The 22132-nt window shown below is 38.7% G+C and overlaps 1 protein-coding gene across 1 annotated transcript in view; it reads left to right on the forward strand.

Moving 5' to 3' along the window:
- The window catches only part of LOC111871680 (trans-splicing factor Raa3, chloroplastic), a 248488-nt gene extending 238528 nt beyond the window's left edge, over window positions 1-9960 (forward strand). Inside the window, exons 3-4 of the mRNA XM_033754349.1 lie at window positions 4080-4394; window positions 8672-9960. Of these exons, the coding sequence (XP_033610240.1) occupies window positions 4080-4394; window positions 8672-9328 (972 nt within the window). The 3' untranslated portion in view covers window positions 9329-9960. The remainder of the gene's footprint in view (window positions 1-4079; window positions 4395-8671) is intronic.
- Window positions 9961-22132: the final 12172 nt, after the last annotated feature.

Here is a 22132-nt window from a genome sequence, read left to right on the forward strand (position 1 = left end):
GAATGTCTTCGGCGGTAGCCACACTGGAACTCGAACTGATCGATACGCACTGTGCATCCACTTATATAGCTGCAGTGCTTGCCTGTGGCGTAATGAGTGCCACGTCACAGTAGGACGTTGATTACGGTTACGTTAGCGTTGCGCGTTACGTCACCGCGTGACGTCACCGCGGAGGGGAGTGGCGGGGAGCGCTACGTTACCGTGGAGAGGAGGGTGGAGGGGGGTTCTCAGTTGCGCAACATGTTACAATGCCATACACCAAGGTATCATCAGAGAAAAAAGTTCCACACACCACAACAAACTGGCAAATCACCCAAACGACATACTACAGCCACTCGTTGAACCGCAGCACAATCGAAAACTCCGAAGATACTGGCCAGCTGACCTAGAAGAAAACTAAGGGGAACCCCCTCTGGGGAAGGGACCCATCACGTGATTAAAGGGCATCACAGCTCTTACGCCAGCAAACTAGCTTATAGAATTGTACATTCTGATTGCTTAATAAATAAATAAATAAATAAATAACTCATTATTTAATATATGTGTCATGTTTCATAAATTTTAACAGAAGTAAAACGGTGTTAGATCGCGAACGAATATAACGACAACTTCAGCTGAATTTACGACGGCCATAAGCCGTGTTCTGGATCGATTGTGACCTTTCTGAGGCTCCTATGTATGCAATCACTGGCATTTAGTCTCTCTCTGGATCTATTCCATTAATGATTACGTCAATTAGTTTGTCCGCTGAGGAGCCGGGATAATTCGGTCGGTAAAGTGACGGGCTACGAGCTGGAGGGTCGGGGTTCGATTCCTGGCAGAAGCAAAAGATATTTCTCTTTCCCATAGTTGTCAGACGGGCTCTGGGGCCCACCGAATCTCCTAAACGATGGGTACTGGGGATCTTTCCCCCGGTGTAAAACGGCCGAAGTGTGAATCTGACCATTCATCTCCGTCTATGGCTGAGGCAAAGAATGGTATGACTATACCTCCACTACCCCGTATGTCTTAATGACTTGGCGCGTAATTAATTAAACACAGGGACAACTGCACCGTTGAAGGTCACAACGAAGACAGGAATTTGACATTCCATTTGAAATGATTCAAGGACACTTCCTTCTTCTGCACGACTTTGCTTTGTACGAAAGCGGCGGCACAAAATATGAAGTGTTAAGAAAAATGTGTCAGCGTGGTTATTTTCAACATCTGTTGGTGTAATTCTTAATATAACTGAATGATGACAACATTGATTAAATGACTGAACTGTTATATATACTGTTCGAACACTAAGCGTGATTTCATGGCGTTTCATAAACATAGAAATGAATTTTCTAAGTGTAGCCTGGGGGTTGGGAAAGTAAATTTGGAGGCCAGAGCGGAATTATTGCTGGAGTTTGCGCTCTTGACAGGTTAAAATGCATCGTCCTCGACAGCTATAGCTCTCGCAGCGCGAGGAGCAGGCGGCAGTTGACAGAGACATTTTTCGCATAGGAATAGACGGTTTGTTCATTAGTATAATTATGGTTGGTGTAGAAAGGTCTTACAGCGTCAGACGTGTGCATATTCTTGAATCGCCTGCAATACATACTAGTCATTTTCTGCTTTGCTACTCGTCACGTGCAGGTACGTATTTTAAAACGTTCTAAAATTATTATTAATATTACAAATGTTATTACGAAACCTACATTTCAAATATCGCCCAGTTCGAAAAATAATTTTGAAAGTATGAAAGTTTAGATAATTAAGCGAATCCTTACAAATTGAATAGTAGGTAGTGTCACTATTTTGAGTGACTATAGACGGGGTATTGATTGGTGAATAGCTGTATTGACCACTTACATGTTGTAACTACAAATATTTATAACACAATTTCTGATTTCAACGCTACAAATCACTCCACGATGTCTTCTTAGTCCGCTTTCACCAGTCGTTGCTTGGTGAAAGTTCTCAACAGTGGCTGTTCCACTGCAGTGTTTTGACTAGACGTTTCCTGGTGACGAATCTTAACCATGGAGATTCTTCCGCTTCGTTAGTCACGCTGGTACCCCTTGGTTAACATTCAACACCTGAACTCTCAACTCAGATCTCTCACTCACAAGCCAGCTTCTTGGCGTCACTTCACTCATTTGACTGATTGCAGCTCGGCTGATGCCCTCGTTATATAACCTCGGGGAATCCAACAGAAAACACCGCCTCTATCAATCTTTCCATTCTTATCATGACGATTGACAAGCGATATACTGGATATCGTTTCTGCGGGAACGTGTTTACCGACCATTGCTTAGAAAAGGTCCTTTGTTTATCCGCCTATTGCATAGCAACGGCTGAACTCGTCCGTTTTGAGGTCTTTGTCCAGCAACGGGCGAATGCGCCACAGTAGTAACCAATAATTGATGTCAAATAATTTCATAAATGAATATTTGACCACTTAACATGCCAAACAAAATTAGCGAATTAACTTCTTTCACTTGTTTTCATCATGTCAGTTTTTATAGACGCGGGAAACCAGCCTAGACGTTAATGCTTCTTCCTTGTTTTCCGAAGGTTCGCGGTTCCTGATTGAGTTCTGCTGTGGTTTCACTGAGTCTCTTCCTGCAAATGCTGGGGTAGTATCTCGAAATTGGTCACAAGCGTTTCCTTTCACATTCTTTGTAATTTATCATATAGTGTTCATCTTATCATTCGATACTGTGTAGTCTCAGCTACTTAAAACGTCTTCAAGTAAACAACTTTCATAGAACTACTTTATGTATCTGGCAAACTTCATGTAATTCTCTTCTAGATGCACAGTAATAACTTCTGCCAATAAATAGTTATAAATTGAGATTATCCTCCTTTGTTTAAACCAAAACAGGCCTTATAAAAATTTGTAAGTAGGAGGTGGAAGATGAAGACATCTCCTCCCATTGAGACAGCATATTCATGTGCGTTTCAGTGATCATTAATTTTTTCTACGATACTGGACACTATATTCTGCACTATAACATCGTTGGTTTGATCCGTATTTTGAAGATATTATTTGAGGATCCGAACCCCTAAACATATACTAGCAGCTCAACAGCAGCTGGAGGCGCAATTTACTCTTCGTAGAATCGGCCTACACGTAAAATCTAAGAGTCCATCATGCAATGCATTATTCACACCTATAATCGCGGCAGACTAAAAATATTCCTTACGTTGTAACCAGCCTTACAGAATGAGAATGCCATAAACTGCTACATGCTCATGGTAATTGCATAGCTGAGGTCAGTGATAGGTGAGCATGAAGCAGTGAATGATTGATGATCGGAAGAAAATCTTGCCCCACTACCACGTTTTTCACCACGAATGTCACAAGAATTCAATTCGAATTCAGTCCGGGCCTCCACGGTGACAAGCCAGCGTTGAACCGCCTGAGCTATGTTAAGAATAATTTTCTTCTATATAAATATTCATATTCTTTATCTGTAGAGTTCACAATATATCACGTATTTCACTAACTTCCGAGAGTTTAAATGTAAATGTTGCATGTTTTTAAATAGTAAAATGTTTGTGTCACTAAATTATAGAATTTTTTGCTGTCTCACGAAAATAAAAAATATGATATCAGAAGTAGTGTGTTCTGACCTCCAACCAGGATTTGGAGAATCATAATTTGTTGATACGTTTCGTGGATACAATTAATATATTCAGAAAGTAACATACAGCATAACTAATTTCTGACGCAGACTAAAAGGAAGTACATTAAAACGTAATAAACTGGCCCATAATTTCTGTAGATAACGCACTTCGTCTGGGTCATATATTTCGTTAGAGTGGCATGTATTATGTATATTGGCATGTAACACGCACGTTAAGTCCTGCTGACTTGTGCCGCAGATTCAGTAGAATGCGTTACATTGGCATGTAACATATGTGTGAATTTCTTTACCTGTTGATTTGTGCTACAGTTTCAATTAAAATGAGATGCATTACACTGACATGTAACACGTTAACTCCTTTACCTGCTGGTTTGTGCCGCATGTTCCATTACAATAGAATGTATTGCACTGACATGTAAGACGTACGTTAACTCCTGCACTTCCTGGTTTGTGTCGCAGATGCCACTGAGAGATCTGGGGCTCAAGAAGCTCTGGAGCGCCGTCAAGGCAGGAAATCGCAGCGATTCTGGCGGAGGTGGCAGCAGCAACGGAGGCAACAGGTGCGAGGAGGCTGGACTTGGAGGTGGGGGCGAGGACCCAGAGCCTCGAGGTAGTCTCCCGGCCTGCTCACTGCCCCTGCTGCAGGTGTGGCCCAGTCAGGACTCTCCTCGTGGAGAAGCAGATGGTCAGAGCTTCGTGTTCCCAACGGACGACGGAGCGGCGTCGAGCGGTGAGCTGGGCCTGCAACATGACTCCGGCATCGATTCGGTACAGGTGAAGGTCATCTGTTTATTTATTCGGCCACTACGTTTTATTTAAGGGCGCTTCGTGACGTACGAGTATGTAACATCAATGGCAAAATGATTGGTAGTGACCAATTACACGTAGGAGGAACCGATAGTTTCAATCAGCTTCAGCTTATTGAGTTGTATTTAATTAAATTACATGTATCTGTGTCCACACAAATTCTTTACCTGAAGCCATATTGTCTTATATATCGAAAGCAGCTTTCTCATTTAAAAGAAGATTCTTCCCATATTCGTATTACCACTTTCATTAGTTCTGTTTTCTTCCACTCTAGTCCTGCAATCAACACCACTACCATACCGCTATTGTTACTGTTTCTCTATTTCTGTTCCCTGATAACATGAAATTAAGGGTGTACATTCTCCCATTTATATCTAATCCTAAAATTTTTCCAATATTTCTTTAACTCGGTTACATTTACAATTTATTATTTTCTTGTATGCCGAATCCTCATTTATTCTTCCCCCTTTGCTACCAGTACATAAGCATTTTTCTCTCCAATTTTTGTTTCCCAAAATATTAGTTTTATATGTTAGCATCTTTCACTCCCACACACTGGGGACACTTTCCTTTCCCAAACAACTCTGATTTCCAAATCTCTGCTTTCAATCAAGCTGGCCAAAAACTCTCATTTTCCATATATCCATCATTGCATTGCTCCGTATTCTACTTATGTTGCATGTCACATTAAGATTCCAATGACATATGTTCGCTTATATTGTAGAATGATTTCTAAATCATTACAGCTTTATGTAATGCCACATTTACAAGAATCTCTGATTTCTGCTAAATACATGCTTAACTCAGTTCCTGTAATCCCCCTTTTAATTACTTTACTCCTATCTCATGAGTCTCCATGTGTAACAGATGTAACCAGTACTTCACTGCCATCTCAGAACCTTGCCCCTTTTATCTCATCCTTCTGCCTCCAATTCTGCCACACCCGTAGTTACAGTTGCTTTCAAAATTTCTTATGAATTTTATCAATATCTTTCCATCCTCCATTTCAGCTCCAAATCTTCACGTCACCCATCACCTTAGATTCATTTAACACATCATTTACACTTTCCAAAACCTTTAACATTATGTCAGCCATTCTTATAGCAATAAGGATCTGTCTCTTGCTGTTTTTATGGTCTTTTGTCTATTACACGCTCCTCTGTTTTCTAATGCCACACTTATTCTTTTTCTTTTGCAACTACAGTAATTGAATCAGAACCTGTAATGGTAAGAAAGGTAATGTTTTCCCTGTGCTTAATTAGGTAACCACTACACCTTGAAGACATATTGGGGAGTGGAGGTATAGATCCACTTTTCTTGACTTCAGCACTAGATGGAGGTGAGTGATGAGTTGTACTCCCCTGCCGCTTTACCCCCGGGGAAAGAGTATTCTGTACCCATTGGATGTGAGACTGGAATCATAACCCACCCCGGGAGTAAAGGAATTATTGCGTCCATCTTCTTCTATGATGTCCAGTGTCCCGTCTTCCAGCGGTGTGATAACAGTGTGTTTACCACGGCAGGGGTTAAGGAACCGCCCTCCCTACATGATTATGCAATTTCCTTTGATACTCGTGTATCTCTTCCACCATTCGTTCTGTTCCTAATTGTTTCATTGTGTCACTGCTTCTTATATCCTCTTGTCTTCTTCTCTTAGCACCCACGTTTCTGCGTTACTTGTAAATCATTTCTTTCGCCTGCCACTTCTGTTTGCTTGTCATACATAATTCATCTTACTTTTGTCTCTAGTCTACGTCCTTTATTAAAACCTGTTATTTTATATTTATTTAAATTACATTTAAATTTCAATCTCCGCAGTACTTCATGGCTTGGTCTGTTTCTTTCTATAAATCATTAAATATAATGGGCGAAATAGCTAAATCATTTGCAAATAACAGTCCTAGAATTTTCTTTTCTGATATTGTCGGTGCATGTAAATTAATCTTTGCTAATATAATCCATGGCCTATCACGGTGGCCGCATAGTCTAAGGCCTGAAATGTCTTCGTCCGCTCGAACACTGGGATCGTGGGTTCGAATCCCACTCAGTGCATGGATGTTTGTCTCTGTTTATTCTGTGTTTGTGTTAGGTAGCGGCCTTTTTACGGGCTGATGCCCTGTCCAAGGAGTCCTACCGACTGTCTAAGATTAAGAAACTGAACTGAAACGAAGCGTTTCACGGATGTCCTATTCTCCAAGTGGGAGCAACAGGAATAGAAGAAGAAGAAGAGGAAGAAGAAGAAGAAGAACATAAACCATTACATCACCTGAAAGAGTGCTAATGATATAGAAGTTCAGCAAATAAAAATGTCAATCCTTTGCCTCTTAAATTTCATTAATCAGTGGCACTACAGCCCTTTGTTGGTCCCCGGCCTTTTCTTCATTTTCGTAATCTTTTTTACATAGACGGTAAGGTTCCTTGGACGAGTGACTCGGGACTCGAACCCGCGACCTTCCTGCTTGTAGCATAGTGGCTCAGTGAACTACGCTACCGCATGCCCCAGAGTTAAAGGAGATATAAATTGTATACCAGAAAATATGCCTCTTCTTAAAGTGTGATTGTTTCATTGTATGAGCTGAATCAGGAGTAAATTTAAATAAAATTTAATGGAGTATGGAAATTTTTAAATGACGTTTTTGGAAAACAAGCTTACTCCAAATTATAGTGCACTTCATTACCCTGTTGTTATTTACTGTTGGTGTAGTAATCGCTGCTTTCTTAAAAAATATATATAAAAACATATTCCAGTGCTCTGATGCTCGGTTTAGTCTCAATGTTGAAATATTTAATTCGCCGGCAGATGTGAGACTTGTGACGAGTTTGCCGGTACGCATCGGTGCTTCCCAATATGCGTACTGGCCAGAGAAGTACGTTATGTAACTGTTACTACGTCCTTTCCGTTTAATCTGCAGCTTATCTCTTGTAATATATTCTGCTCAACTGATGACTCCATAAAGCCAGTACCACTCATGGGCCTACATGCACGCATACACAAAGATCAGTGTTAACATCGGGAAACGTAATTTTAAGCAGCGATCTACGTGCCTTACAGTTGACGTAATCATTATGTGGGACGGGTTTCTCACAGAAGATTCTATTGATCTCAGCCTCGGCGAGAATTATTGGGTGAAACTAACGCCACTCTTGCAGCCACCACGTTTCAACAAATATCATGCGATCGATAGACATTGAAATTCAAATTGTGATTGCTATAGCTTTTGTAGACCAGGGTTGAGTTCTCGCGTGACGTGTGAACTTGAGGTGCATTGTGCTGTTGGCTGTCTGCAGGTTTGAAGCAGTAATGTACTCTAATTTTGCCACTTAAAATTCATGATAGGATATTAGATAGTCAAAATAATTTTTGAAGAGTTACTGCAGAATATTCTAGAAGTCTAAATACCGTGTTTCAGCCGGTTATGAGATGATGAGAAACAGCCTGTCTCGTGTTTCAGATTTGCGTTATGTTATCCATAATTGTACATGTTATATTTGTTTTGTATTAGTCTATAATGAATTGTTACCAGAATAATTAAACGTACACATTGAAGTATTTATACGCTGTCGAATAATGTAAACTTTCTCCCTTTGTTTAATTGTATATGGCTAGAGGAATTGATAGAAATTGGAATATTCTGCCTCAAGTTTGAAACTGTTGAAGTTGTTATGTTCTCCAAGAACGCATACACAAATTTTAATACAATTTACAATTCTTTATGCAATGTACCGTTGCCATCCCATTACTATTCCTATTATTTATGAAATATTTGTTAGGAGCAGTGATTTATGGGGAACCCTTCTGCAGAATATCTGCTCTATTGTAGAAAAGTATCGGTAAATCTTGAATGTAGGAAATAAAAAAGATAACTTTATTATTATTTACTGTAAATAGGTAAAAGTTGTCCTTGTGCTTAATTAATTGAACACCACTTCATGAAGACATATGGGGGAGTGAAGGTATAGTTCCACCATTCTTGACCTCGGCATAGAATACAGGTGTGTGTTCAGCTCCACGTCCTGACCGCTTTACGCAGGGGAAAAACAGCCGACGATCCCCATTGGATAGGAGTCTTGGTGGGCCCCAGAGCCGGTCTAAACGCTGTGGAGAAGACAGAAATCTCTTGGCCCTTCCAGGAATAGATCCTCGGCCGTCTAGGCCATAGCCTGTCACTATACCGACTGAGCTATCCCGGCTCCAGTATTTCAATTTTCTGAATTTAACATTTGGTTTGTGCTATATATTGCAGGTGAGTCCTTCTTCAGGGGCGATCCAGTGCGCGGTGGTGGTTCAACCACCCGCAATCCCCACATCATCCCCTTCACCAACAGCGGGAGGGGCACGACGTCCTAGTAGTGCCCTACTGCATCCTGACCATGCCCGTCTTCTCAGAGCACCCAGCTCTCCCGACCAAGCCTCCGTGGAGGATATGAGCGAGTTCCCCGTAGTTTCAATATCCGGCTTCACGGCGTCATGCTCCTCGTCTACCACATCCTCAATGACAAGCGTTGCAGCAGCCGTGACGTCAATGAGTTCGAGAACCTCGGACCAGTGGCTCCAGCAGGATCGGGACAGGCGGAGGAGCTCCACAATGACAGCGCGGTATTCGTTGCTAGACGCACTGGACCTGGAATACGCGCTGCTGAGAGCTGCAGCCAGAGGAAGCGTTGGCCCTTACAGCCTGTCTGAGTCGCTGCATAAACTGACGTTCACACAGAGCCTGGCATTCCCAGCTCTAGCCCGTGGTTTGGCAGGAAAAAGGCGTAGGAGTAACCAGACCAATTCAAGTCCCCTTGATCCGTCTGACACGGGACTCAATGCCTTCGCCAAGGTTATCACCGCATTGGTGCTCATGCTTGTTAGTGTTCTTGTGTTTGGTGTGGTGTATAAATATGTGAGGACGTGAGGATTGCTTTTGTCCCCAGTGCCGGGACATAATTCCGCTACTGCTACTGATGGTCTACCTACTAATTTCACCTCAGTGTTTGGACGAAGAGGCCACAATATCTCCTAGCGAGAGACATGGCTTTTTCTCATTAATTACTGTGAGCTACGTGCGTGATTTGCACAGCAGCGCTCAATATTATGCGCATTTCCTGTTCTATCAACAGATTGTGGGTGTGGATATTTGTTGAGTGGTTGTTGATGGCGGTGTGGAACTAAATTCTCTGAGATTAATATCATCCGATAGTTGCGTTTGCGACTAATCTCTTCGTTATGGGCTTATGCCTGTTATGTTCTTTAACAAAATGAATATGTTTTTGCTATGACAAATATCTCTAATGTTTCACTGTTAGAAAACTGTTTTACATATTATATATTTCGAGTGTTGATCTCGTATATTAACTTAGTAATATATATGCACTATTCGATGAATCTCAGGACAGACTTAATTCATTTTCAGCCGTATTCCAATCAGAGCTAAATTATTTCGTTGAAATATAACATGATACATCATAAATTATGGCATAAATTAAGTAAAAGTAAAGCTATCACTGTAACAGGCCGTAGAGGCCCATAGGGTTTTGAGATGTTGAGGTCTCCACATTTTCTAGACAATCGGCTCATAGATGGCCGTAAGGTTATCAGCCTTACGCGCCGGCAGCCCTTTACCCCAAGAATATTCCAAGAATATTCCTGGTACTCATTTCTGTTAGAGACTGAGTCGACCCCAGGGCCATGAAATGAGTTAATATCTTTAAACATATGGAAAGTTTAAATTTAATAAGTATTTTCCTTCTCCTTTGCTTTGAGTCTATTTGCTTATTGAAAGAAGTAAAAGTAAGTAAAGCTGACCCTGTACCAGGCCGTGGAGGGCCATAGGGTTGTGAGACGTTGAGGGTCCCACACTATCTAGACAACCGGCTCAGAAGTATTTAGAATAAATTGTATTGAAAAGCGTTTTATAGGCGTCGGAATAAATGTATTCTTCAATTACATCTAGAAAATAATACAGTATTCTAAAACTAAAACATTAATTTGTGAATTCATGTTTGAAATTACCGTATTATTAATTTATGTATAAGACAAATAGAGGCTGAGAATAATGCCAGTAAAAAAGTAGGAGCAAGTTCTGGCACCGCACATCGCCTAATTTATTCACGTCATTAATCGTGGGTAAAGCAAAGTTCGAGTACAAAGCAGAAATGGAAGGCGCCACGGTTTGCTTCCTATAGATGCATAGTGCAGCATTTTGTGAATCCTGCGGGTACTGGAATTATAAGGTTGCCGCATTCTTCTGCGGTAGTATTTTAACTAACCGATATAAATTACTTGCGATAGAAGATGAACCAAAGAGGCAGTCCTCTTTATAATAAAGTTTAGTTAAAACCGTTACATATTTACAGCCTCATACAGACGTACCCACGGCAGGCTACTGCACAGTGACAGTATAGGTCTAATTTATATACTGTACTGCCATTATAAGCTCTCCTGCTTTGTATACGGGATGTTCGAGGTTTAATGTCGGCCCAGGGACTGGCTGCTTCTGCCTTGGGATTTTTAGGCTGTTCCTCAGTCCCGCCAGTCTATATCCGGTAAAGTATCTCAGATTGAGTCACCACTTCCTTTCACATCTATTCCAGTTCATTATTAACAAAACTTCTCATCATTCGGTACTATATAATCTCGACAACTGACAGCGTCTCTAATTAAGCATTTGGATTAAATTATGCAATTATAATACTTGAAATCAAAACAGTTCTTGAGAAACTGCGTTTGGATTGCACTGGTCTGCGATGCATCCGTTTTCTGGACAGCTAGAAGTGTTTCATAGTAATCCTGGTATGCTGAATCCAAAAATGACATCCATTTTTGTCCCTCACATATTTTATTTGCAGGATTTCTACTTTTATGAGGGCGATAACTGTACTCCTAGCAGTGTGGCCGCCTATGACTACGGCTACTATGACGAGCCTCTTCACTTCACCCATAAAATGCCTGCCGGTCTATCTTTACCTCAGTAATTACTGACAAAAAAATGAAATTTATTTTAATATTCTTCAAATGTAGGATATGATCCTGCACTTAAGGCCTACTCTCTACGCCATAAGTATATATAATTGATTCCAATGGTCTTGTATTTTATGTATAGAGTTGTTATTTTAAAGAAAAATATTTTCCAGGAATTCAAATGTATCTTAAGCCTTCAGTTATTTTTTACATAGGTGATGCACTAGTAACGTAAAACACTGTAGTCTTGCAGTAAGTACGTGTACACGTGCACAGATTAGTTAAGAATAAACCAGTTTATTCGAATCCGACATCTTCTCTATACCGTATTAAATTATGGTTAGAGTATTTTTGTCACACTCGAAGTCAGAGAGCGGCAACGGTAACTACGTAACTCTACGCAAGTACCAGCTGCAATCAATAGAAGTCAAAATCAGCCACTCAGAGCGGTATTAAATGATAAAGGCAACTGTTAGATTCATTGGTCAGACAGTTTTAATAATGAGTATTCTCTTTAAATCATTTCTTACGCATGCTAATTTTCGTTAGATGTGCATTTCAAATTAACGAATAGATTTACCTGCTAAAGTAAAGTGAAACCGTGATTTTGTAGCAATATCTTTTTCAAATAATTATATTAATTGCAATAATTTTTTAATCTCCAACGCCTTTTTAACTGCTTTCTTTTTACATTTCTTAAAATTTCAATGTAACCTTTTGAGCTCAATTTCTACATAATTTGAAATCTTAATCTATAGATGTATTATCATATCCTGTAACACTTTATTTCAAGCAGTGCCCAAGATGCTCAATACGTTAGTGTTTATGGCCAGCCGAGGTCCCATGCTCGGAACAACATTTTTTCTCCTGACTTTGGTCAGTGTATGCAACTTAACGATGAACATTATTCGTTTCAATGCAGTTATTTACGTTCTAAATTAACAGCACAAAAGCCAGTAATAAAGTGAACACGAGTAAAGAAAATAAAAAAAAAATACATACAAACACAATGACAAACAGAAGGCAATTTATAAAATTTTAATAATAACAATAATAATAATAATAATAATAATTCCGTTCTAGAAAACAGAAATTAACTTCTGTGGGGATTCGTGAAGCTGACCACGCGACACCATCTATCCGCTAAAGTTGGCACTGACTTCGCCGACAGGCGGCGGTCGCTCAGTCGATATAGTTCACTTGCGGACTAAAGCCTCCATGGAGAAATAATAATAATAATTATTCAATTCTTCAGTTCTTGTTTATTTACGTGCAAACTTAACAGCACAGAGGCCAATTACAAAGCTAGCACGAATAGAAAGAAATACACAAAAATAATTAAAAAACAAAATACAAAATAGGATAGTCTATAAAAATAATAATAATAATAATAATAATAATAATAATAATAATAATAGGTGGTCATTAAAATGTTGCCTTAATTTCGTGGTCTGGCTGTACGTGGACGGATATGTCTTTACAAGGTGAATATCAACACAAAATTTTCTCATTGCACCGTGTGAAGGAAATGAATCATATAAAATTGTGCTTCATTTTCACTAATGTAATTTCAGTCTATTACTGAATAATTGTTCGAGACTCTTCCCAGTGAAGACTTTTGTTCAGTGTTCGAAATGGAACAGAACCAACTCAGTTTGACTGTAAGGCCAAAATATCATGGTTGATTTGTCTCCAGAGTCAGTAAGCCAAAAATAATTGCATTTCAGAGTGCTGTATTCTGGACTATACCACCTTTAGTCCGATGAAAGCCAACTCACGTTTTCAGAGGAACGTCTCGTCCGGTCTGGTCTGCATCTTCAGGTTCGAAGACTAAGCCAAGCAAGAAGCCAGTATAAAGGAAGTAGCAAGCTGTATGACTTTCAGCGGACTACAAGGGCGTTAATGTGAGAACCTCATTTCCTGCAGAATTACGTCTTGGAAACAAAAATTGCCAGCGAACACATGCAGATAAAACTGTATATTTTATTTCATACACTAGACACGACCATGTGGAATTCCTTATAAATATTTCCGGACAACCAGAATTGAAAAATGGTGTTTCAAGATAATTTAACTGATGAAAGAATTCATCAGTGTGGACAGCACAGATAATTCTGTTCGCGTTCGTTGAAGAAATATCTAGATATTTACGTTTTTATTGGTGTTATTATAAAAGTCCGTTATGGTAATAAATTTTCCATGTAAGATTTTTTCCCCATTTTGGGAATAGCCATTATAAAGCATAAGAATGCAGCACGATAACAAAGTATATTTCATCGTGTATTACTTTTAAATTTATGAAACGTTTTTAAAGAAGAGTGTAATTTAAATTCCACGTTTCATTGTTAAGAGCGTAAAATAAGAAACTGCTTGTAATATTTTATTTGTGGATGCAGAACATTTGGACTGTGAAGCTTTTAAACTTTTGCCTAATTTCGTATGATTATATATGGAGGTTTAACAGAATTCATCTAATTGTCCAGAAATTCGATTTTTCATTGGTGTTCTTCAAGTAATACTACAGTGAACTGGCATTTCTGCTGTGCATGTGTGTGTGTGGGGGGGGGAGATAGAAACTTTGACATGATACCTTAATGTTATTGTGGTTTATTAAAATATGTTGACATACCTACGGGATTTGTAGTTTTTAATTTAAAGGTTTTAACTCAGATTCCCGGTTATATGTTTATGTGCTTCCATGCGGTCAAACTGGGACGTTTATTGGTCAGTTCGACTCCATTTCGAACTCTTTATGTATAAGAATTTTTAACGCTATGTTATTAATTAAGGCTGTTAGAATATTAATCATATTACATTCGTATAATACATTTTTAAAATCTGTAAGACATTATGTATTTTATTGGCTCATAGTTAAGGAAAGCTGCATAAATAAAATGGACATAAAACATTGTTTTGGCAAATATTATACACAGTGCAACAAGTAATGACATTTAACATAAGAAATTCATATATCCTTATGCGAAAAAAAGGGTTTGAATTTTATGATTCATTATTTTGGTTATTTACATCTCTTCCAAAAAGCATTGTATTGTTAATAGTGCTTTAAATGTGTTAGGTTAGGTTAGGAACGGAAGCGACTGACAACATTCATTGGCCGTGCAGTGTTTACAGCATTTTGACCTTTGTATTGATCGAGTTCGTTAAATGAACTGAGTTGAAATTGCCTTCAGTGTAGGAACTTAATCTTTCTCATAGACAAAGCATTATCTTGCAGCAACAACGTGTCTCACACAACAATATCGTATCTGTTCCAAGTCAATACAGAAAAATCATATCTCTTTCAGACAACTCGTCAGACATGGAGACCATATAAAAGCACGCGGGTTTTGTTTTTATACCTCCGTCTTCGGTTTTTTCCTAACACTTAATTACTTCTCTTCAACTCCTCAAAATTTTGTCTCCATTTTCTTCTGCTGAAACCTTTTCCGTCTTCTCTCTTCCTCTTTTTCTTACTTTCCCTTTTCCCTATCACCCTCCCATAAATTCTCATTACAACTTTTATTTTCAGCTAGATTATCTTGATTATGTTATTGTGAAGATAAAACAAGTAAGAAAAGTATTTTAAGTCACTTCGTTTATTTGTATATTATTTAAATGTAACCTTCCTCTGTTTGTACAGTGTGAGGGAGATGAGATGGAACTGAATTTAACTTCTGTTACTGGCTTTCGTAGCGAAAAGTTATATTATTGTAATAAGTATAAAAATCATTGGGAAGACGATAGCCCCTGCAACATAAATGGTTGTACAATTCGATTGATATTGGCTTTGAAAATTATTTTTCTATAAATCCATTCCCGACGTCGTTAAATGAGTCAGTTTTTAAATAATATATTACCATTACTATTTTCCCCTCACGGATTAGGCTGTATGACTTGTTCCCATTCAAAATTATTTATGAAATCATTAAACTTAAAGAGAGTTAGTAGAACTCCTTGAACTGGGGATCAGCCCTGTCGCAAGGCCGATAATTACTCAGAACTCAAACACAGAAGAAACAGACAGACGTTCATGATTCGAATGGATTCGGACCCACGATCCCAGTGTTTGAGCAGGCGAAGACATTTGATGACAAAAACCGCGCGGTCACTCTGATCGGCTTCTAAATGGCTTGTAGCGATTAAGAGGTTTATGCACTTGAGCACATGCTTTTTATTGACCTGAAGGTATCGCATTGGGAAGCCCAAAATATGTTCTCCACTTCATAATATTGAAACCGAAAATGTATTTACAGGATGTTATAACCAATGGCGACAGTCGTGTCTTTATAAACCAATGATTTTCTTTTTAATTCGCATAGTGGGGGATGGAGTCCAACTGGGTTCGCTCCGCACGTCGGTCACTGATTGGCCTATTGTACCTGCCCCGGGTGATTATGATGATGGAGAATTTGGTGGAATGAGGATTGGCAGGGCAAACCGAAGTACTCGGAGAAAACCTGTCACAGCGCCACTTTGTCCACCATAAATCCCAGTTGAGCAGACCCGGGCTCGAACCCAGGCCGCCGCGGAGGGAAGCTAGCGACTAACCGCTCGAGCTATGGCGCGGCCCTAAACCAATGTTACAGCAATGCGTAATTGACGTTTCATTAATGATATGAATATAACAGAATTTCTGCTTCTCAGTATGGGTTCAATCTTATTTACATTATCTGTCATTAAGGTTACTGTCTCGAATGTATTAATTTATTTTAACTTACCCATAATCGTGACATAATTTCGATATTCCCTTCTCCTGTAAAATGTACAGTAATAACAGTAGGCCATTTTGTTGCCTGCATGCGAAGTGGCTCTTTGGCGTGATTTGCGCACGTAACTTGATGATTAAAACTACGAAACATCAAAATGTTAATGTAGGTCTTCCTGTGTAACGTATGGCACAATATATGAACATCCTCATTACATACTGGGGAAATTTTATTATTGTGACAAGTTGTTGGCGTCTGCAGAGGCATCTTACTTCAAGACCGACCAAATTTTATAGCTAGTTGACAAATGCCATACAGTGCCATGAACTCATGTTCCAATCCAGAGATTGTTCTTATTAATTTATTATAACATCTCTTTAATTGTTAACAGATCTTCCCAAATCAACACTCCTGTTATTGAATATAAAAGCCTCAGCTATGGTATTTGTACGTAAGATAGCAGGTATATGTAAGTTTCTAATCGCACTGCACTGTATTTCTGAAAAATATTATGTAATTTATTGTTGCTGTATTGTTTTGTATATCATTAGTAACTATAATTGTGTCTTCATTCTAAAGGGAAATGTATCCTGTTGGATGTTTGTATGTCACTGCATGAAAGTAATTTGAAAACGTTTACTACGTAAGACACAGACAATTTTATTACCTTGACAATAAAAACAACTGCATCTTCTCAATTTCGTACCTTGTGATTCATTGCTTTCAGCTGTCAGGGAACCAACACATAACTCCAGGATTTACACTAGCTTCAGAGGGCCTATCCTCTGAACTCTGATTGCAGTTGCAGAATTCATACAGGGCTTTCATGACGAAGTCAGAAGGAAAGAGACCACCAGGATGACATAGATATAGATTGTAGGATAATATTAAGATGGATCTTAGAGAAATAGGAGGGTGTGGTGTAGACTGGATTCATCTACCTCAGGATACGGATCAAGGGAGGGCTCTTGTGAAAACGGTAATGAACCTTTGGGTTCCATAGAGTGATGGGAAGTTTTTGACTAACTGAGCGATTGACGATTTCTCAAGATGGACTGAGCTCCATGCAAGAGGTTAGTTAATTGCTGTGAATACAGTCCGAAACCTGCTATATAGATGTGCAATTCGAACGGAAAAATAATATTCCATACTTACATTGCGATGATGCTGTATCAACTGACTACCAACTACCCTGACTGTTGATTGTCATGGTTTTCTTCAGTTCCTCTGTGCGAATACAGAGATTTTACATTAAAATAGGCTTTGCTGTCCTTTAATATCCTGCTTACTCTTCGTCCCTTACCATGCCAACATCTCATTCAGTATTAATGTTTCAGGGATTCTTCAGCTGATGTACTCTCGCATAATTAAATCAAAATTAACTACAGCTTTCGAATAAATTGTGATGAATTTCGTAATTTTTAATTGACAGTGTTATTGATCATATTACTCGTATATATAAAACACTATCACTTAAAATGAAATTTATCACAATTTATCAGATTAATGATATATATATATATATATATATNATTGAACTAATAAAATTGCCGTAGATATACAGGAAAATGTTTATGTAAGGTTAATTTAAAACGGACAAAGAAACGTGAGGAAGACGACATGTTGATAAATAAGAACACATTAATAAATAAAATATAAATTCAATTAAAAATTATAATATAATCGAAGCAAATCAATTTTAGAGAACACCAAGCTGTTTTGTGTGGAAAAAGAAATTGATTTAAGTCTTTAGAAAAAAATTAAGGCCAGTGCCTGATGAAAGTCTTCGACAAGTGTGAAACCCGTACATTCCACAAAACAGCTGATGCGGCCGCCATTTTAAAATACTTACGTGTACGTGCATATATGCATGCGCACTTTACATCAAATTCAGGCGTTTTTCGAAAAATACGATCTTATGTTTTTAGCAAAAACCAAAGCCACAGAAATCATTAATTCTCCATGAAGTTTAAGCCTCTTACGCCCCTTCAAAAGGCTGATTTAGCCGCCATTTTTAAATACCCGCGTGTTCCTGCACGTGTGTATATTTTAGATTTTTTTTTTCAACGTGTGTTTTGGGTTCATTTCCTGCACTAAAAGTATATCTGGTCTACAAATACTGTGGCATAAACAAGAAATTTCTCCTGGTTTTTACCGTGTCGAGCTTTGCAAAAGTTGGCATGGATTTTCCCTTCAGGTTTCATAATAATAATAAAACAAAATAAATCTTTATGGTCATTAAATATTTTTTAGTATTTATGCCTAATTAAGCTGAATATTTTATTAGAAATAAACAACCAAAAATTGTAAAAATCCATACCAAGTTCACTTGCAGGTAATGTGGCAAATATATATTCGAATTGCATCCAAAGATACTGAAATTTGAGGAAGAAGATATAAATTTTGCAAATACTAGTTTTTTTAATTTGACAATAACTCCAGAATTCTAGGATCAATTGATATGAAATTTATACATGTTCTAGGTACATTCAATCAGGCTATTGCACACAATTTCAAAGCACCCCAGTATCCCCGCGTGGAATGTATGCCACCTTGTTTTAAGCGAATAAGGGTCTATGTGAGTAGAACACAAAGTAAAGACCGGGTTGTTAGTGGCCCTTAACTGTGTTCAATGCAGGTGAATATAAATTGTGTGAAGTCTCCTAAGCCGCATTTATTTTTCGTAATTTTATTTCTATGGCCTTCATGTAACGTAATTGAATGTCAGTAACACATTGCTGAAACTTCTGTGCTAATTAGATATCAATGAAGTTATTACTAAACACCACAAGAGAGTCAGAGAAGTAAAAATTGTAACTCTACTCTGAAATGTGTGGATTTTTACTGTTTTCATAATATAACATACTGACTGACCTTAATATTGACTTATAGATGCTGAAAAACTTGTATCAGGACATTTACAGTTACTTTTTTTTCCATTTCGTTAAGTTTGAGTGCAGCTTGACAGCATCTGATGTTGACCCAGCAATACTGAATTTAACTGAAATATGTTCAGTAGTTTCAGAAATTTGAACGGTTATTCTTTTATGTGATTTTCCTCAGTCCCTCCAGACAAATGGCGTACTGTTTTCCTAATGTTAGACATGACAGTTTTCTTCTACATCCTTTGCAATTTATTATGCACAGTAATTCTACTCTCCAATGCTTTATAGCATAGTTAAATAAGTCTAGAATTAATAAATCAATGTGAATGCCCTTGAAAATAAACAGTTTATCTTTATTTTCAAATTCAGGTTCTGGCAAGAGATGGCTGAGTGTAAGTTGTATCTTTCTGATACGAGTAAAAATTAAAATTTAAAAGAAAAATATCACTTATAAACTGTTCTTATCTTACACTTATCCAAACAGTAAAAGAAACTCCATTGACGTAATTACTCCAGCAAATTTTGTTACGGATGATCTATCCACTGCTATCAATTGGAAATATTTTCTGGAATTCCAGCAGATGGCAGAGTGCATTGAAGTGCCTTCTGTCTTTCGAGTAAAATGCGTGTCCTCAAGGTTACTATGATTCGTATACTGTCTATGCATTGTAGTCCTTCTGTATTAAATTTAGCGTTTAAGTACAGAACTATTGGGTTTATTTTGGACTCTATCCATCGGCTGGTACATAGAAAAAAAAACCCCACAACGATTCGGAGACTGGATCTGTCTCCGTCCTCAGGTGGTAGGGGCAGGATAAATCTACTCACAATCAGTTGGGCCCGTTAGGCGTACTCAGTTTTACGTAGTGCAATATGACACGACTACTGCGTCCCCCCTCACCAATTTGTATATAATAATTAGGGGCTCCATTTCGTCTTCTCATAATCCAACCATAACGTCCAGTTTTGAAAGGATAGAGGTTGCTAAAAGATCTTCAGAAGATAAATATGTTTCATGAAAGTGACGATAGCTGACAACAGAGAGACTATTATTAGCAAATCCATCTACTGGCAAAATGAATACTATTGTAAACAGCGCGTGCGCACTCGTAATCTCCTGCAGCACAATTACGATTTTATTTCCTAGAGAGATCTTCAAGATATTCCATGAGTATGGCTCTCATTTAGGTGGTTATGAATAAACTGTATTTGACGTAACCTTAATTAATTGAGTATTTAACTGCAATCGGAACGTCTCTATGAATTATTTTCCTCCTTTTGAACTAAGTTTCAACATGCCATGCTGTTCAATTAAACCAGTAACACGACAGTTATGTGAGGCTAATTGGGTTTCCTGCAGGAATTTATGTTGATGGTAATATTATTATTATTATTACATTGTTTCCATAAATATTAAAATAGCAATTGTATTCAAAAGGAATATAATTAATTATAAATACTTTTTTTTTCTCTCCACTTACTTGTTGGCATGATTGATTTTTTCAATTTTTATATAGTCTGAACAACAGAAGTTCCCAGATTTTGTATTTTATGTGTGTAACGCTTGCTTTGTTTCATTCTTTTGCCTGTGCGTTCTTTGCAACTTTTAGTTTGGGAGGCTGAATAAGCACGCAAACAAATAGAAGATTAAACTTAATTATCATCATTCCATATACATGAATATTTTGACATTGTGTCAGCATATTCAGAACTGTTTCGAAACAAGCTACAAGACAGAACACTACTTAGTATGGTCCACGAGATAACAGTTGTGCAGCATGTAGCTTATTCTAGCTACAGCGCTTTTGTTTTATTGTTAGTGCGGTGGGACTAAGTCCCTTGTACTGCGGTCACTTCTGGCCTATTGTACCAGCCCCAGATGATAGGTGAGGATGATTGTGTAACAATTGGTGGAATGAAGATTGACAGGAGAAACCGAAGTACTCGGAGAAAACCTGCCCCAGTGCCACTTTGTCCACCACAAATTCCACTTGACCAGACCCGGGATCGAACCCGGGCCGCCGTGGTGGGAAGCCAGCGACTAACCGCTTGAGCTATGGCGCGGCCCAGCTACAGCACTTACTCGATACCTGCCGGCCCTATTTTATTAGTATGCAGTGGTTAAATTGGGCGTCCAGGAAATAATTCGGACATGCCTCTTCTTAACATATTATGGGCGGGGTTTACGCATGATCGTATACCATCTTGTGCCAGGGACGTCCCCAGGTTCTTTGTCTCTCATCTATATTCCTATCCTAACAAGAGACTTTGCGCCCAGTGTTATTTTTTAATTCGCTTAGTTGGGGGGGGGATGAGTCCAACTGGGTCTACTCAGCACGGCGGCAACTCATTGGCCTATTGTAGCCTGCCCCGGGTGATTATGATGATGGAGAATTTGGTGGAATGAAGACTGGCAGGGGAAACCGAAGTACTCGGAGAAAACTCGCCCCAGCGCCACTTTGTCCACCACAAAACCCACTTGACCAGACCCGGGATCGAACCCGGGCCAAGTCCAAGCCTGCGCAGTGGTAATGCCCAGCCGAGTCATGCGGCAAGGCTCGCTTCCTCTACAGTACGAAATTTTGTATTCGTGTCGTAGGTATGCCATACATGAAGGAGGTTTGTAGCTTAGTTCTCCAGTTATCCAGAACAGTGCAGCTGAAGACGTTATTACCCAGGGCTCTTATAAAAGGTTAAAATAGTGCTGAGACGGAATCCGTTTCGGATATCATTGTAATCGATTTTAACCTAGTTTTCCTAGCTTGAACAAATAAAAGCAAACGTATGCGATAACCATGTTGTCTGTACATCTGCACTTGTATCCCCTCTATCGTTGCTAGGCAACGGCTGGGTTAAAACGTTTCAGCGGCAAGAAATACACATGGAACAATAAAAGAATTGTCCAGTGCGTTATTTTCTGTGTGGTCCTTGCCGTGTCAGGCGATTATTTCTTCCCAGAACTTCTTATGTTTCTTTCTGTCTAGGTCTAGGTCGGTGGACAATATTACAATAGATCTTAAAAAGTAGGATTAGAAATTGTATACTTGATTCCTCTGGCACAGGATGGAGATAAGTGACTGGCTCTTTTGAACACGTTAGTGAATCTTCAGGTGCCATAAAATGGGAGGAATTTCTTGGCTAGCTTAGCGTCTCTTATCTTTTCCACAT

The sequence above is a fragment of the Cryptotermes secundus genome, unplaced genomic scaffold (genome assembly GCF_002891405.2).
Source record: "Cryptotermes secundus unplaced genomic scaffold, Csec_1.0 scaffold262, whole genome shotgun sequence".
NCBI lineage: Eukaryota > Metazoa > Arthropoda > Insecta > Blattodea > Kalotermitidae > Cryptotermes > Cryptotermes secundus.